The sequence below is a fragment of the Vanacampus margaritifer genome, chromosome 10 (genome assembly GCF_051991255.1).
Source record: "Vanacampus margaritifer isolate UIUO_Vmar chromosome 10, RoL_Vmar_1.0, whole genome shotgun sequence".
NCBI classification, from domain to species: domain Eukaryota; kingdom Metazoa; phylum Chordata; class Actinopteri; order Syngnathiformes; family Syngnathidae; genus Vanacampus; species Vanacampus margaritifer.
In genome coordinates, this window is record NC_135441.1 from 27203778 (window position 1) to 27222130 (window position 18353).

At 39.4% G+C, this 18353-nt stretch overlaps 1 protein-coding gene across 4 annotated transcripts; it reads right to left on the reverse strand.

The window, feature by feature from the left end:
- Positions 1-462: 462 nt before the first annotated feature.
- tex11 (testis expressed 11) lies at positions 463-14261 on the reverse strand. Of its 4 annotated transcripts, none has more exons than XM_077577645.1 (29): positions 14149-14261; positions 12737-12849; positions 12564-12648; positions 12380-12459; positions 12211-12291; positions 11498-11611; positions 10775-10855; positions 10109-10194; positions 9936-9993; positions 9597-9692; positions 9441-9522; positions 9283-9361; positions 8981-9132; positions 8827-8912; positions 7891-8028; positions 7717-7819; positions 7528-7643; positions 6676-6761; positions 6036-6089; positions 5927-5967; positions 5767-5847; positions 5618-5688; positions 4988-5101; positions 4435-4507; positions 3657-3806; positions 3391-3499; positions 3187-3310; positions 2042-2209; positions 463-1081 (listed from the first exon to the last, which is right to left on the reverse strand). In XM_077577645.1, the coding sequence occupies exons 1-29, from the start codon at positions 14174-14176 to the stop codon at positions 1010-1012; spliced, it is 2721 nt and encodes a 906-aa protein (XP_077433771.1). In that variant the 5' UTR covers positions 14177-14261; the 3' UTR covers positions 463-1009. The 4 variants fall into 4 exon arrangements, with proteins under 4 accessions (XP_077433771.1, XP_077433773.1, XP_077433772.1 ...); XM_077577647.1 differs by having other exon boundaries at positions 14121-14230; XM_077577646.1 differs by lacking the exon at positions 6036-6089.
- Between the last annotated feature and the right edge of the window lie 4092 nt (positions 14262-18353).

Consider the following 18353-nt stretch of genomic DNA (forward strand, 5'->3'; position numbering starts at 1 on the left):
TCAAACAAATCAGGTGTTTACTTTCTTGTTAAATAAATATGATTTTGTTTTTCATTTCATCAGAAAATCTGAAATCACTATTGCATTTGTTCGACGCTTTCTTTTTCTCTCCCCAGCAAAACACTTCCTAGAGTCCCCGTTAAGTGAAGTTAAAATACGTTTGAGATGTTTGTGGATAATTGCAGAAAAGACTGCCAAAGTCAATGATGGCGATTGAAAGTGTTTTTTTTTTTGAGCCACTGGCTTGCTTGAGTTGCCCGCCACACTTTTGTCATTTGGCAAAATGTCTCATTCTACAGCTTGCAGTTAGCTCGATTCGCAATATTGCAAAATTGTGTCCTCCCAAGTTTTCCCCGTGCAATCTAAAACACTTTCTCAGCTTTCTTGTGAGGCAAATTGACGTCTGCCAAAAGTATACAACTGGAAAAATGAAAATATCAAATGTCATAAAATAAAAAAAGATAGCCTTTTCTTTTCTTTTTATTGAAAACATTTCTAGAACTTTTTTTTTTGTAATTTATTGGCTACTTCAACATGGACACGAGAGACGAATGAGAAATGTCAAATGTATTGTAAACACTTTTTTTTGTGTGCTAATATTATACAACAAAATGTTTTCATATCTTCCAATATGAATGAATGTTGACAAAAACAATGACTTGAAATGAAGACAACACTTTTGTTTTGAAATGCTCAAACACAACGGGTCACTTGGACCCATGACATCTTTGGTGTACTAAATAAACCAGCAGAAGGGACTTAAATCTGCTTCATTCATCTTAAAGAATAAGAATAATAACAATACAGTAAGAAACGGTTAACTTTTTTGCTCCATGTGTCACTTTTGAAAAACAAACAACCATTCGCATCCTGCTAGTGTAGAACGTACGGCAAACGCGTGTTGAACAAGAACTTGTGAGCACTTTTTAGAGCGGGCAACGTGAATGTGATGGAAAAGACTCGAATGATGCGAGCGGGTGCAAAACATCAGTGGTCCGAAAAGGGGCCATCATTCTTCCGTTAACGAGGTTTTCTTTGCGTTGTCCAGCCGGTCCAGGATTTTGCCGTAGAGCTGAGACATCTGCGGACATGCAAATATTGGGACGGGGACACAAATGTCATCTTTTGGATTCCAAACGCCAGCACCACACATTTGAATTGCTTTCATTTGAGGGTATGACAACAATTGGAGTATTTTTTGGAGAGAGCTTTTTCGTTTTCGTTTTTTTTTGCATTGTGCGTGTTTCACGCGATTGAGGTCACGTGACTGACCTGGCCATTGCACTTGTTGCCCGTGAAAAACTCTTTGCTTGTTTCCCGTTATTGTCCATCTGCACTGTGAAGCGCCGCCCGTCTGCTGAATATGAGCCAATGAATTCATCCCGCCGCTTCCGTCAGCGCTCACATCGTCAAGAAATGTTAACGATAGAGCGATTATCAGCGCCGCTATTCAGCATTTTAACGAATATCGACGTCGGCCATTTTGAAGAATCATAAGTCCGATAAAACAAATCAGGGAACTCATTATTTAAATTTTCATAGATGTTTGGGAACTCTCTACACTTTCTGTTTTTGTTTGAAAGTTAACTAAGAGAAGTACAATTTGAATACTTTAAATATTTTGAAATTGGAGTCGACTTGATTTACTGTAGCAAACAATAGGGAGCCATTTGCTTAAGTTCTTATTTAACTTTTTGAAGACGTGCTACTGGCCCGGGCAGATCCCGGAACTTTTTTCTTTTTTTTAACTCCAATATTTTACAAACTCTAAAAGTTGCTCAAAAATCATATGCTAAAAAAAAAAAAAAAAAGCTGGGGATTGTATTTTTTTTCTTCTTAAATTTTATTTTGCAATTTTTTTTTCCTTTTAGTGAAAATCAATATTGTCTCCAAATATCGGTTATCGGCCTTGAAAACCCCCATATGGGTCTATCTGTAGCTGACCGTCAAATGAAAGATTCCAAATGATTTGTGGTGCCAAAAAGATGCCAAAAAGTAATAAAGCACTGCTCGCCCCTCGTGTTGAAATGCGTGTCGCTACCTGCGTCTCGTAGCCGTCTTGCAAGGGTCCGAGGTGTCGCACCAAGCTCATGGCCAGGCCGCACCACTTCTCGGCCTCCAAGTACCTGGCCAGGCTGTAGAGCAGGATGCCCGCGTTCCAGGCGCGGGTCAGCAGCCACAGGATCTGCGTCTCCGCGAGGCCGTCGGGCTACAAAAGAGCCAGATGGGCACCGTCGGAACCGAGCGGCGACGCCTTTCAGGCCCGCTTTGCCGTCAACGGAAATCCCGCCGCTTCTTGGAGTGGCGGCTCGTGCAATGAAAAGGGGGGAAATGAAGCCTGCCATCCCGCCAGTCATTTGCCGCCAGTCATTTGCCGCCAGTCATTTGCCGCCTCTTTCACACTTTCCAATTGGCAGGAAGGGAAGCGCTGAATGCGAGCATCCGCTCTTTCAGGGACGTCAAACTTGTTTGGTGGTCATGCTGGATTTTCACGGTGAAAACGCTCTAGTGTATTTTCACTCGCTGTGGAATGAATATGGCCAAAAAACAAACAAAACTAAACAAAAAAAAAACACCGACCTTTGTTTGAAGATCACAATTTGTAAGAAAATATTAGAGTTGGACACGAAACAGTCCGAGATGAGCAGCATGATGGATGTCAAGTGATGGACTTTGATCATCTTGGATTTGACTGATTTACAAACGCACATGTTGTCTTATATTTGCATTTATTTATTCTTTCAATAAATAAATAAATACAAATATAAGACAACGTGCGCTTTGTAAATCAGATGATTGTAAATATTAGGGCTGCTTGATTATGAAGAAAATATTCATCACGATTAATTTGGTCATAATTGAAATCATGATTAGGACATAATAATTGAAATTGTAATTGAACTTCCATTCATTGCACAGCCCTAAATCATGTTGATAGGAACTATGGAATATCTTTGTTTTCGTTTTCACAGTAATTGTGGTGGTTATTTACCGGACGCTGCTTGTCTTAAAGCAGAACAAAGCGGCATTTGGCTTTCGTTGATTATGGCGGCACCTTTGGACAAAAGCGGTATTGTTTCCCTTGAAAGAACCACATTTCCCATGAGGCCATGTGCATATCATCTTGAAATCTTGCCTGCAAATATTTTCAGACTGCAAACATGTTGAAGGTGGATTTTGACTCACGCCGGCGGCGGCGATGACGGCCAGCGCCTCCTCGTAGTATTGCCAGGCCTCGTGCAGCAGGCGGGCGTCCATTTGGGAGGCGCCGCTGGGCAGCGAGAGCTTGATGAGGCTGTGGATGCACTTGCTGAGGACCACACAAACGGTGAGAGACGACGACGAGCGAGCGAGCGAGCGAGCGGCGGCGGCGGCCAGCGGCGAACATGCCTGCACTGCGCCGGGTCCACATGAGCTTGTTTCTTGTGGATGGACAGCGCCACCCTCAGGGCCTTCTTGCATAGCAGGGGGAAGTGGGCTGGAGGCTCCATGGCTAACGCTGCAGAGGGCAAGAAAAGGTCGTGTGAGGTCAACAACAGAAAGGTTTCTTCGGAGGGCTGCCAGGTTCATCCACTCCACTTTTTGGACACCAATTTGACATTTTTGACCCAAGGTACGAGCCACAAATATTTAGAGATTTGATTTTGTTGTTTTACCTGCAATGGTCTCCAGCACTTTGGCCTCCACGTTGTCCTGCTCCAAGATGGAGTCCAGCACGTTGGTCACCTCGGGGTCGTTGAGCTTGGCGCGAGCTTCAAACTCGTAGAGGAGCAGCAGCGTGTCCGTTGGGTCCTTCGGGAAGCTTCCTGTCCATGTCCACATTCGGTGTCTTCACTTGGTCGTGACCAGGGTTATTATAGTTTGGGAGTTTTCATTTCAGTTACTTTTTAGTTTGTTTTTTACATTTATTTTTAGTTGTAACTAGTTTTCAGGTTATTTTTTATTTTTCAAATGCAAAATTTTAATTTAGTTTGTTAGTTTCAGTATTATTTTTCTTTAGCTTTTTTTAAAAAAAAGTGTATTACTTGTGTGCAATATTTAATAAACAGCATGTTCAAATGAAAAAAGTAACCCAATTCTTACCGAGCGTTGCATTTGGGCTGAGTTCAATGAAAAAGCAGGCGAGCCGAGCCATTGGAGGCGAAAGGCAAATTTGTAGACGTCATCTGAAGGCGCTTTTCTATTGGCTGCTGCTAGATGACATCACTTAACGTATTCAATGAATAACCAAAGACTAAAACGAAGAACATTTTCGCTATAATTATAGTTAGCTTTAGTTAGCTTCGTAAACATAAAATGTATTTTCTGTAAGTTTTGAACATTTTTATTTTGTTAAAGAAAAAGATTTTTTAATTTTATTTTTTGTTCGTTTTGGTGAACTATAATAACCTTGGTGGTGACTCCCGGACACAATTCCGACACGTTGTGTGCTACCTGCTGCCTTGAGGGTTTTCCACACCTCCGCACATAACGCAATGTGCTCCACAGCCTGGCGGAGATCTTTGGTCTGCGAGGAAACGCATAAACACCACAGTTGAAATACTCCTAGTGTTCATTTAACTCTATGTGTGAGTTAAAAAAAAAAGTACTCTCTCCTCCCAGTGTTGATTTAACTGTGGAAAGTGTGGAGTTATAGAAACTCTGAGAAAGTGTTCAAATCAACTCCGTTGGAGTGAATTTAGCACTGGACTGTTTGCTGTGTAAAAGAACATTTAGTATTGAATGTGACTTTATTAATGGAGACGTTTGTTATATATTTATGTGATGATATGACATATCAAAGCTTTTCATTGGCCCAAGACTTAAGTAGGGAGGAGTCATTTCTTTTCTTTTTTTATTATGAGGGGATTTATTGACAAGACTGTCCTCCAATTATGAAGCGATACACTTTTAAAAACGATATAACAAAAGTCATTGCTACTGATTTTTGCAGACACTCGAGGCAGTTTGAGACGCACGCGTGAAAAGGTTCGGATGGCGCACAAACCTGGTCGGCGTCAGAAGCGGTCCTGCAGAAGTCGAGAGCGGCGGCGGCGGCCATGAGCAGACACGTCTTCTGGGCCCCGAGAATGGCGCGATCGGGACGACACATCTGGGACAGCTGGACACAAACACGACACAATCCCGAATTGCTGCGTTGACGCGTCAATGTTTCCTTTTCGTTCGACAACATGTTGATGACGTTTACAAGCTTCATACTGACAACTGTTTACAATATTTTGGTTTTCTCCCTCTTGAGGTAAAAGTTTAGATCATGTTTATTTGGAGAAGGACTAACAAAGGTTTCACAACAATAAACTTACTGCTATGTGAATCCCTCTGACAGCATCAAACAAAACATTGTTGTTAAAGGGGAAGTCCGCCCATTTTTGGACAAAAATATGTTCTATGCAGCCCCACTAGTCTAAATGTTTTTCTGGTTATTTTGCCACTTGCTGTCAACTTAAGATGACATCACAGTTGCTCACCTGAGCTACATTGACATCATCTTCAGCTGACAGCAAGTATAAAATGGCCACCCCTGAAATGGATAAAAATGTTGACTTCCCACTTTAAGGTGTTGTTAAAAGATTTTTTAATTCAAACATCTACCGGCATTATTCATACTAAACTGCACCTGGTAAGAGAGCACAAAGAAATCCCGCATTCTGCCAGGTTTGCCTTCACACTGCAGCGCCGAGTTCCAAGCTGCGATTGTCACAAAAGCGAGGCACGGTCAGCGTTTCTTGCCAGATTGCCAGAAGCCAAGAAGGACTTTTTTGCTACCGATCTTCCTGAACCAGTTGGCTTCCTCCGTGGACTGCTCCACCGTCAAGCCCGCCGGCCGCCGCGAAAGCTTTTGCAGCGCTGCGGGGACGGCAGACGAAAATATTTGGAGCTTAGCATGTGCTGGGGACACGACACATGTTGACGCGGGTGCGCGTACCCGTCTTTAAATAAGGCAGCAGCGCATCCAGACTCGAGTCCCTGCGGACAAATAGCACAACCCAATTGGATGGCAGTGTTTCAAATCCCGATTTACAGTATTCATGCACCTTTTGTCATCAGCGGGCGCTTCTACGGTGGTGAGAACTAGTCGAACCAGACACCTGGAAAAAGATGAATCATCTTCACACTTTGAATGTGTTTTGCAAAAACATTTTTTTTATTGGGATCAACTCAACTCAAGCATCAACTCACTGAAATGTTTGAAAATTCAAAGCTGTAAGTCAACAGTAACTTTTTCAAAACGTTTGATCCTGATGATGTCATTAATGAGTTCATTCACTGCCAGTCAGTTCAAATGGATTTTTGACTTATATAGCCGGCAATGCCGATGAATGAGTTCAATCACATCTACATGTTACAATTGTCTTTCAGACAGCAGCTGCACGGGTTTCATGTCTGCCTCACGGTTGACAGGTTCTGGGTTTGAGTTTTCACTTGATTGGTTTTAGATCATCACTGTTGGGCAGAATTCTCGCATCTTTCTAAACTAAGATGCAATAAATAAAAAGATGAGCTGGCAAAGCAGTTTAATATGCAGAAATGATTTTGTATGCACTTACCTTGATGGTTGACCAGTTCCTTCTGCACCAAAACATTTCAATGATCCATTTTTGACAAAACAGGTTGACTCAAATGAACTTGGAATTTATTTTCTTTTCCCCCCTCAATATTTTCGTTCTCACCAACCTGAGAGCCTTCAGAACCAGACCTTCGTCTTTGCTGGTTTCACAGAAATTTTCCAGTACCTTCGTGGCCGTTTCCTGCTGTTTGTTCTGTCACAAGATGCAAAACATCCTCATCAGTCTTTAAAATGTCTTAAAAAGTACGTCTTACAAACTCTAGCACAAGTCGTGGTGCAACGGATCACAAAAGTCACAGTTCAGATCGGATCACGGATTTGAGTCATGGATCGGATCAGCAAAAAATAAACAAATAAATAACATCAATAGTACTGTTTTTCCCCATTAAATAAAAAAAACCATCAATTCAAAATGTCTAATATAGCTATTTAGGATTTAGTGTCTTCATTTATCTTGTAAAACGCTTTTTTCCCATTAAATATATATATATTTTTTTTTAAATCCAAAATGTCGAATATAGCCGTTTAGGATTTAGGAACACAGCTTTAAGTGCAATATGAGGCAGAAACATTCTTATTTGATACATGGTACATGTGTAAAATAATGAGGGCTTCAAGTTGTGTTCCTAAAATCTAAACGGCTATATTTGACATTTTGACTTGAATGTTTTTCTTTTTTAATTGTCAAAAGTGTTTTATAAAATAAATAAAGACAACGTTCTATTTATTTCTTTCTAATAATGAAAAGACCTCAAAGTGGAATTTAAGGCACATTCCCTTCCTTGAAACATGGAGTGAATAACAAAGTAGCCTAAGGTCCAGAATATTGAAAAAGAACTCAAGTACGCCAGGTAGCAGCTGTCAAACTCAATTACGGCTACCAGCCACTCGTAGGCAAAGCTAACCGCTAGCTGCTAGCCACTTAGGTCGGAAAACCAAAGACAAGGTTGCGTGCGTACCTCCAAGGCGATCTGAGCGGCCCGGCAGAGGAGGTTGGACGCGGCGTTCTCAGACACGGGCCCGTCGGCTTCGACATTCTTGGACAGACGCGCCATCATGTCCACTGCCTTTGCAGCTAATTCACACACAGGACGAAACCGATTCAAATGTGATGACGGCGAGTGTGAGCAGATTTTCAAGGCAGCCACCTCTCGCCACGTCCTTCTCATGCATGGCTATCTTGTAAATGTTGAATTGGGTGAAAATGTTGTCGGGATCGCAGCGCTCGGCCTCCTTAATGGCTTCTTTGGCCTGAGAAACAGACAGGAAAGGCGCACATTCCGTGACATCCTCGAGGACTCGCTCGAAATGTGTCTCGCTACCTTTTGCAGCTGCTTGAGTTGCATAAAGCAAAAAGTTCTGTTCCTCTGCAGTTTGGCCAAGTTGGAGTCGATCTCTCCGGCGTGAAAGAAGCTCAGTGAGTAGTTGTACCACTGCAGCGCCTCGGAGTAGTCCGTCGCCTAAGAAGAACATCAAATGAAATCATTTTTCCTGTGTGAATATTCCAACAAGAGTCGCATCAAGAGTGATATTTAAACACAATTAAGTACAAATACTTTGTTATTGTACTTAAGTCGATTTTTTAATTGTCAGCTTCACAGTTTTTCTGACACTACCTACTTTTGAAAAGAGATGTGTGTATTTTCTATTCCTTTGTCAAAATAGACTTGTGACCTTTTTCTACCTGTGCAGATGACGACGACAGCATACAAAAAATGACAACCTGATTGAATGAAATCGTACAAAGTGGGGAAAAAAACGATAATCCATGGCCTAATTGAAGAAGTTCATAAAAGAGAAACTAGTTTGTGTGCGTTTTTGTTTTCATTCTGCCAAGTTTTTATCTTCTTACATCTGCTTTATTACAAATAAAGTTTGATCAAAATGTGAATTGCAAATAATTGACAGTAATAAATCATTTCTACTTTTTACTTTTGCATTTTAGGGTTAGTTTGAAATGAACTTAGGGGTAAATAAAAAGGAATATTGGGTAAGTAGAAATTGGGTACACCTGTACAAAATCTCAAGATTTTTGATCATCTCATGGAACAAAATAAGGTAAAAAAAAATAAAATAAAAATAATTATTATGATGTGTTATGTATGTAAAAAAAAATTTAAAAAAAATAAAAAATATTTATTTATTTATTTATTTTATTTTATTTTATTTAAAAAAAAAAGGAGAGCAATGATGATGTCAAATCGACAATACTGAGCTCTCCTGAGAAAAAAAAAAAAAAAAGTATGACAAGTTTGTACCTCGACGTATTTTGCTGCTTTATCCCACAACATGGAATGAAGGCTTGCCAGCTCCTGCGGTGCCAGCAGTTTCCCCGTGTAGTGTACTGCGCGGACGAGAGCGAGAGGTCGTCACGCGGTTGCATGTTTGAACGAGTGCGATGATGTGCAGCACCGTTGATGATGTCCTCGATCTTCTGCTTGCCCAGCAGCTCCTTGTCTCGGTGCAGCAGGAGCTCGACGTGCAGGACGAGGGCGGTTCCCAGGGCGGGCGACGACTCAAACTGCTGACTGGCACGTTTCAAGAACTCTAATGCTGGCGCTTCTCTGGGAGAAGGCGTTGAAAGCAATTGGAGCGTTCATTCCATAAGACGGATATGAAGCATATTGAAGAAATGATCTTGTAGCTTTGCCTGAGAATGCCACCAGCAGCATGCGTGTGCATGCGTGAACGTTTTCCTGCCAGGTGTTCCTTACCTGTTCTCGGTCACGAGCAGCTTGACTGTACTCAGACAAACTTCAAGGGAAACGTCAGATTTCAGCATCTCGTTCAGACCTGCCGACAGGTTTCAGGGAGGAAACGTTGTGAAATCTAAAATGATGTACAGGATTGTTATTCCAGTGTGTGAACGAACCAGCTGTGATGCTTTCATCGGAAGCCGCACATTTCAGGAGTATTTTGATCTTTAAGTAGAGCCCGAAAGCGTTCGCACATTCCTGAGAAAATCGGCACGCTGCTTACATGGAGGCTCTGTCGTTGTTTTTCTTATGAATTCATTTTCATATCTGACCTTGTTGGCCATGTCCGCAGCCATCAGGGCCTCCTTGTGAAACCTCTGCGCATCCCACTCCAGATACGCAGTGGCCAGGAGACGCAACACCTTGGCCTGAAGACCAGCAAAACAAAACGGTTTGTACGTTTCGTTGCTGCAAAACTCGTACAAATTCTTCACCAAGTTAAAACAAATCCATTGAAAGCACAACAGTCTGAGAAGTCTGCGTGAGCATTAATATGTGACCTTAAAGTTGAAAAGACTGGATGGCTCAAGACAATAAGCCGCTGAAAAGCGAGTTAGTGATTTCCAGAGTGAAGGTACGAGCATGCACGCTGCGCAGGACCGTCATCTTACCTGGACCTGTGATTCAGGGGCATATTTCACATGACTCCTGCTGATGTCGCAGCTCTGCCTACAAAAAAATAAAAATAAAAAATACACACAAAATGAATTTCCCCAACTCCATTTCCACAGCATGGAATGCAGTACTTACACTCCTTTGTAAAACATGATGACTGTACATGTACCGTAACCAGAAGGTGCAGTCTTCAAACTTTTGATGATGGAACAAGTCTATTCCAAAGTTGTAGCACATCAGCGAGAGGAAGCTCGTCTGCAACAGTGAGAGAAAAAAATCTAATCATTCATTCTTAAATCCTCCCCACTGAGCATTTACCATCTGAAAAATGCCGTAATACGTGTTGCAGGAATTGAACTGCTTTTCTATTTTTTGATTCATTGTTTTATTCAATGTATCAAATGCTTACAAATAATACTAAAACCAAAATATAGCTAATTTAAATGTAGGTTCATTTTATTTTTGTATATAAATAATTCAAAATGAGCATCTAATAATGTATCCATTATACAATTGGTTGGTTAAAATATGTACAGTATTCTTTTTAATTCCTTTAGTTAAATGATTTGTTTTATGATTTATTGAAAAAATAACATTCAAATAAACAATCTACATTGTACATTTTTGTATTGAATTTATTTATTTTGATCATGATATTTACATAACACATTGAAAATACTTTTATTGTCCAAAAAGGATTTGACTTATTTCATATACTGACCGTTACGGCTGAAAGTGCATCAGCAAGTGCGGATCTTTTTTTGTTTTGTGCGTACGTTTGAGGTGGTCCTTTGAAAACGGTGTCCCCTGTAAAAGGAAGATGTTTATACTGTACTTGAGTGGGCAGGCGATGCAGCATGTCTTTGCAACGTTCCACGTGCTCCACAGCCTCCTGCTTATTCCCTTGAATGACGGCCTGCAAGGAAGATAGATGGGCTGCGTTCAAATTCCTTCTTCACCATCAATGTTAACATTTTCCGATAAATGCACTCAAATAAAAATCCCCATATAGAGATGAGCCCCTTCAGATCCACAATTTTTCTGCTGGGCATTTTTTTTTTTTTTGTAACTGATTTGAACTCTTTTCCCACATAAGAGCAACTTGGGATAAAAAATTGGGGTTATCATGTGTTTATTTGTTATAGTGACATCATCCAAATTACGCGTTTTTATTGGTGTAGACACCCAAATATGTCACCATATGCCACTGCAATCATCTATGGGTCCGAAGGGGTTAAGGCAGAGGGAATGATGTTGCTGCTTTTGGCATCCTCAACTCATTCTCTGTTCCTGAATCACAACGTAAGGCCTTTTAGTCGATTTTGTGATCTTTATAGTAAACTATAAAATAATGCCTATTAGGCGTCGGAAATGAGTGAACAATTTTGAACACAGCTATGATTTCAACTGAAAGTGCAACACATCTCCATTAATGCCGTTTCGCCCGCTCATTGTTTCTCACTTGACATTTTGGCTGTCTGGCAAGTCGATCATAATAACACCTCCTCAGCTGCCAAATCTGACAAGAACAAACATGGAAGGTGTCGCCGCAACCCACCGATTCTGCCTGGTAGGAGACGATCCGGAGCATGTCTTTCTCCACGTCCATTTTGGATGAGTCGCTGTCCAGCGTGCCTCTGGATGTCAGCAGGCCGAACAGAGTTTCCAGGCTCTGGAGAACAGAGGACACAGGATATCAGGTCCCCACTTGCGTATATATAGCGAACCCCTGCCCTGCTATATAAGAGTTCATATTTTGCATCACCATTATATTACATATTTATGCTATTATTATGATTTTTTTTAAGGGTTTTTAGTATACGGGTTAGTTCAACATTTGAATGTTTAATTCCCTTTGTTGTATGAGTTGTTACTCTGTGTGTGGTAAAGTAACAGTTTGAAAGTTCATGAGTTCCATAAATGTGCTAAATTCTGTTACCATGTCATTGGCATCCCACATTATAAGTTAGCTTCGTGCTAGAGGGCTGCATCATGACATGGTTTGGTTTGGCAATTTTGCAGTAAACTTAAACTGGAGTTGCTAAAAGAAAAAAGCTACCACTAATTTGATCAGTTTAAATTCTCTGTAATTATTCACAATGAATTATACCCATCTATGTGAAGTTTCCTATCATTTGAACGACTTTAAAAAAATTGTCTAATCGTGACCACCTCCATCAAAACTGTAATTGTGGTTTGTATGAAAATTTTGTTTTTAAATAAATTGAAGTGTGTGTTAATATTTATTTTTTAAATTGACTTTTTTGTCACCTTCATGGCCATCTTGAGGAATTGGTCCGCCACCAGTGGATTCTTGCAGTTTAGCCAGGTCCTTCCAGTTCTGCAGGCCATCTGTAAAATAACAAATAAAATAAAAAAAAGGCAAGAAAGGTTTTATCATCTTGACTTTTTTTTTTTTTAAGTGGACACAGGTGCTCACCAGGATCTGCTTTCGGATGGCGCCCTCTGGTGGGTTAACAGGATTACTGCAGTACATCAGACAACATGCAGCATGGCGCACTGCAAAGTTGGATTATTGTGATAGGACACAGCCAGTCTTAATATGCCAATTTATATCTTTACTTTGTAACCAAATATCGTAATCATTATTGTTCGGCTTGTACCTTTGGCTTTCTCACTTGTATTGATGGAGTCGCCTACATTCTTACAAACAGCCCAGTTCCACAGCTGGATGGCACACTCTTCAAGCTGCGACATGGAAGAATTGGAACATACCTTCAGTCAGGGGATAGACGGTATTCAGGTGAAAGCTGTACCGGGTCACATTTGAATCTACCTGTGCATCCACAATTTTCACATCATCTTCGAGAGCGGACACTTCCGAGACGATCATGTCAATCACTTCGCTGGAATTTGTCTGCTGATTCTGAACAAGATCTGCTGTGAGCCCTGAGAACATCATCACAAAAGGACTGATTTTGAACAGTAAAATAAAAGTCGAGTCAGCATGTGTTCTGTCAAAGTAATTTGTTTGCTTGTGGCATGGTATACGTATTGCTCAACTCATGGTATGAGAGTGACTGAGCCACTAAAAAAAAGTAGTGGAGGGAGGAGCTCTGGATTATGAAAAGCTGTTGTTCTTATGTTCTGTTACCTCCAAATGTTTCTGTGAGTTTTAATTTTGCATAAATGGCAGAATGCTGGATGGCTGCTTTACAAGATATGTTTACAATAGCTAACAACTACTTAATTGTGGCAATTAAGCACAAACTATGAAAGTTAAATTTATGTTCAAGCTGATTTAGAATCAGTATACATTATTGTTGTCTGAACATTTTGCACAGGAATAATTTTTGAATGAATGAAACCTTGAAATAAATGTTTGTTGGGTTTATTAGTTTAAAATCGACTAAAATCGTAATCGTCCTGAATGACTGACAAAATTGAGATTTTATTTTTGGGCCATATCGCCCAGCCCTACTGTGGACCAACAATGGACCACTAATTCATGTAACTGATAGATTGATATACTTTTTTTTATTATGTGAGGGAAATTACATTACGGAGGGTAGGTGAAAAGTAACCAGGCATTAAACATTGGGAATCAAATCCATATTCCTGTTTTACATGTATTGAAACAAGCAATGTGGCGTCATCCAGTTTCCTTTACAGTGTGAGATGTAATGAACAAGAACATTTAAGTCAATAAGAAATAAGACAATAAGAAAATGAGTTAAAGACAATCACCATTAGACTTGAGTGTCAGGGATACTAAAAAACCTATAAGAAATTTCTAATCCCTAGTTACTTTCACAGACCCTTTATAGAGTAGTATTTTAACATTGTACTAAGTCGAAGTCAAACAATTGAACAAATTATGTATCTATCCATCCAAGATGAATATTAGTTCAAATTCAGACAAATACTTGGAGGTAAAATGGCTATGGTGTTAATTTGCCAGTAATTATAATTGAATATCCTTATTTACATGGTTTTAGTAACTAACTATACAAACGTTGACGTTTGGTTGGGCTGGAAATAAGAGAGAGTTAATTCATATTTTTTGCGTTAGTTTGTAGCTCTGATAGCTTCGTTAAGCTTTCGCTATGTTAGCCTAGCCACCTGTTAGCCAGCACGCGAATTCATTCATTTGCAAGTCGTTTCATGCGCAATTCGTCGACTAAACGGTCTAAAATACTATCGTTGGCATAAAGACGTACTTTCTGTCGGTGCGTATTCGATTCTTACGTGTCACAGTTGAAACAAAGCGCTCCATTTTAAGCGATCGCCACCGGGAAAAGTGTAGCCCAAGTTAGCTTAGCCCTTGACTGAGAGCTACCAAGAGGCAAGTGTGCCACAAGCACTGAAGTGCTAAGGAAGAAAAAAAAAATCGACCTTTATATTGGACACCGTGTAGGAAATGTAATCCTTTTGAATGACATTTTTATTGGTGCTTCTTAATTCGTTATAATGTACTATAAATATATATTGTAATATTTGTGAATAATTTATCTAGTGATTTACTAGTTTTATGTATTGCTTACGATTTTTGTGTATTTATTTCTTTTTACTTTTAAAAAAATGTTTCTTTTATGTCATGGACAGGAGACTACAAATCTGGCTAGTTTTATGTATTGCTTGCGATATTTAAAATTTTATTTTTTTACTTTTTTATGTTTCTTTGATATCATGGACAGAAGACTACAAATCTGGCTAATTCTGTTTTTGTTTTTTTTAAACATGTTTGACCATGTGTTTTGTGAAATTGCACTGTCCCCTTTCAAATAAACCAATCTCAATCTCATGTAATCCCAATATTATTTTTATTTTAAGGGTCTCTGCATTTACCTTTCTGATACTTGATAAACAAAACCATAGGCCAATACAATTTTATTCACAGTCTGACGTAATTTAAGAAACAATTACTGCAAATTTTTCACACTCTTTGTATGGCTCTTTTATAATTAATATATATTTATATATATATTGGGGCATATAATCATGTTTCCTCTACTGCAGTGGAACCTCACACAATTTATCCAATGCATTTAAATGGGAATTGATTATACGTGGATTTTTGCATTTTTACCATACATGTGTTTCCAAAGTGTGTGGTCCTATGTGGCCCCCCAGTAGCGCTGATGAAAAATTGTGGGCCCCTCCATCATTTAAGTTGCCCATCTCTGACGTACAAGATACAAACAGAACATTAGCCACACAAATTGCTGCCTGAAGCACACTATACATCTAAAACATTCATTCCATTGTGCTTCATTATTCCATGTTCTATTTTTAAAAAGGAGCATATGTTAATTTACTGCTATAAGTACTAGTAATATTACACCATAATTAAAAACAACAACAACAACAAAAACTGTCATGTGAATCTACTGCTTGCGTTCAACCAGTTCATCCTTCAGCGTGTTTGTAGCACCGGAACAATCCAAAATAAGATACTTTAAAATGCTCCCATCTAGGCCAGCAACTTCCACCAATTGTTTCTGAGGTGACTTATCAGTTGGGAGTGTGAGGACACACAAGGAGCGTCCGCACACATATCTTTGTTTCAAATCAGGATTATACATTGACGTACTGCCCTTTCTGTTGCGCAATCTGATTATTTAGATTTGTTGTATTCATTTTGCTGAAGAATTTTTCTGCTGTCGATTCATTACTTACAGTACATTAAATCGATTTGTGTTGCTTACTTTCATCTACAAATTGCTTTGCCTGTTAAAAAACTAATATGTGCGTGTTTTTTAAGGTCTGTCTATACGTTTGTGACGTCACAATAAAGGTCTTCAATCTAATTTAAATTTAATATAGGCCTAATTCTGATCAAGATGGCTTGATTGTCTGGTGTATCTAAAAGATGATCCTGAGCGATTAGCATGTGGTGTGACGCGGTGTTAAGATTGATATTTTTTTCAACCTTAATCTGGTTGGAAAGCGGTCAGGGCTGACGTTTGTAAATGTTAAACTAAGATTCATTATTGCAAATTCTAGTGTGTGCGATCAACACAGAGTTCAGCCAAACCACGGACTGTTTGAAAAATTGTCCAGAAGTGTGTACGTGTGTGCCTCAACTTATGCCCCAACTGAGGTCTTGAATCTTTAAATACATCTGATGTGAGTAATTATCCCATGTAAATGAACACAATTCCAGATGTTAACGTATTATGACATTCATGTTTTTGTGCTACAGGGATGCGGAGTGCAGATTTTGGGCGGAAAGGTGAGGGCAGGATGTTCTTATTTACAGTGCCGGCATGCTACTGTGACCGAAAGAAAACTGTCTGCGGCACATCCACACATTGCGGGGCAGTGCTGAACAAAAGGAGATTATTTACATGGATATAAAAAGCACTGCGTCCTGTTTGTTAAGTTAAAAATAAAACCCTAATTAATTCCGTAGAACAGTGAGGTGCATGATTGATATTGAATTTCCTCTTAAGGCAAGATTTTGTAAGTGCTGCTACCTTTAACCTCGCAAGCAAGAGTTTGATTTGATCAGAGAATGCCGCACAAAGGTCACTTAAAACAACATAGTTCAAAAATAAAAGTGATTCAAGATAGAAAGTGTTATCATATGAACATTATGTAGTCATGTTCTCCTTATCGATTTGGTTGTGGATGCTGAAGTGTGGTGAACAATATCAATATAAAGGTGTCATAATACAAAATATTTGTCTGTAACCCTCCAACTCATTGCTATCACCCTTTAAGCGATGGATATTTGAACACAAGCCGTCAAGACATATCATAGGCATGTGTGTTTTTTTTTTTTAAATCTCACGCAAAAAGTGACCAATATTTCTTTTTTTTCCTTCCAACAACGGCATCTTACTGAGTCAGTTGTGAAACTCTTCTTTGTTTATCATGTCTGAATTATACTGCCCCCAAGTGGCCAAAGCAGGCACACAAGGAGCAAGACCATATCCACTGAATGAAAGAAAAAAAAAAGTGGCACAAACTGTAAACATTGTGTTGCTTTGTTTGAAGCTGGCAGAAGTTCTTTAATTCTTTCCACTCAGAAGAATTAGGTCATGACTGTATGCTATTATAAAGTACAATAACATTTTAAGTGCTATTTGTCTTATTAATAAACCACTGGTAAGAAGTAAAGCGTTACAAATATTTTTAGATTAATATTTATTTTTCTGATAATATTGTGACAAGTATCATTAAGTGAGAAAGAGTGGACTGTATCAAATGTCAACTGTTAACAAAATCGGGGTGGGGGGGGGGGGGCGGGCTTCTTTTTGGACTCAGCACCAAAAATGTAATGAGTTGGCCCAAGCAGCCACCAATTCACAACGTTTTATGGTCCAACCGTTTTAGCCTAATCCTCTTTCCACCAACAAACAAATAGCAGTGAAATCCTTCCTGGCCGATGTCACGAAACACAACAAAACAGCTGGAACCTAAGTTTGAAAGTTTGAAAAAAAAGTCGCTGGTGCTGCACAACAACCGCTGTGGAAAAATTCTGTTGATTTGATAGACATGATCCACATAGCAGGATTGCAAACAAAATATTGAGAAGTGGAAAATTTTGCCAAATTCTACTTAAGTTCACAGTAAATTATGTAAAGTAAATTTGACTCTATTTAGAGTGGGACCAAATAGACTCCGTTTTAGACTAGGCTATTATTTACACTTTACTACAGAGAGCAAAATAAAGAATTGAAAAAAACTAAAATAAAAGTCACACAAGGGTTGAGGAACAAACTCACGACCTTCCGCTTGGTAGACAGCCACACTACCACCTCAGCTATGCCCTTCCTTATCTCCAAGAGGAGACCAAAAACAGCATTTTTGGTCTCTTGGAGTTAAGAAGATTCCAACTGACACGAGCGACGTACTAACACATAGCAGGAGCTGCGTGGCACAGGGGGTAGATCGGCTGTCTTCCAACATGAAGGTCATAAGTTTGTTCCTCAACCCTTGAGTGACTTTTATTTATGTATTTTTCAATTCTTTATTTTACTCTCTTCAGAGTGTAAATATTACTCTAAAACTGAGTCTATTCGGTCCCACTCTAAATAGAGTCAAATTTACTATATATAATTGACTGTGTAGAAGAAAAGGTCAAATTAGACATAGTGATTTACTCCTGTAATTTGTCATTGTTTACATGTTGTTGTATGCGACTTATGCCAAAATTGGTATAAAAAAAAAAAATATATATATATATATATATATATACAATTAAATGAATAAAACTTCCACATCTGACTTAAAAAATAATAATAAATCCCCCCTTGCTCTTCCACCTTCTCTGCATGACATGGACACACTCATGGCCAACAATGAGTCACTCGAAAATGGCCAAGACACTGATGTTGGCAACAAGGCGCGTATACAGTGGGGGAGGGGCACGGCACATGCTCTCAGAAATGATCTTCAAACATATCTAACGTCTTTAGAAACAAGTCTTAACTCAGAATAAGGTC

Coding starts and splice junctions, on each gene's coding strand:
- tex11 (XM_077577645.1), bottom strand. CDS start 14,176: ATGGAGCGCTTTGTTTCAACTGTGACAC. Junction 9,693..9,935: donor CCCCTGAATCACAGGTCCAG/GTAAGATGACGG, acceptor GCTGGTCTTCAG/GCCAAGGTGTTGCGTCTCCT. Junction 5,848..5,926: donor GCTGCCTTATTTAAAGACGG/GTACGCGCACCC, acceptor CCGTCCCCGCAG/CGCTGCAAAAGCTTTCGCGG.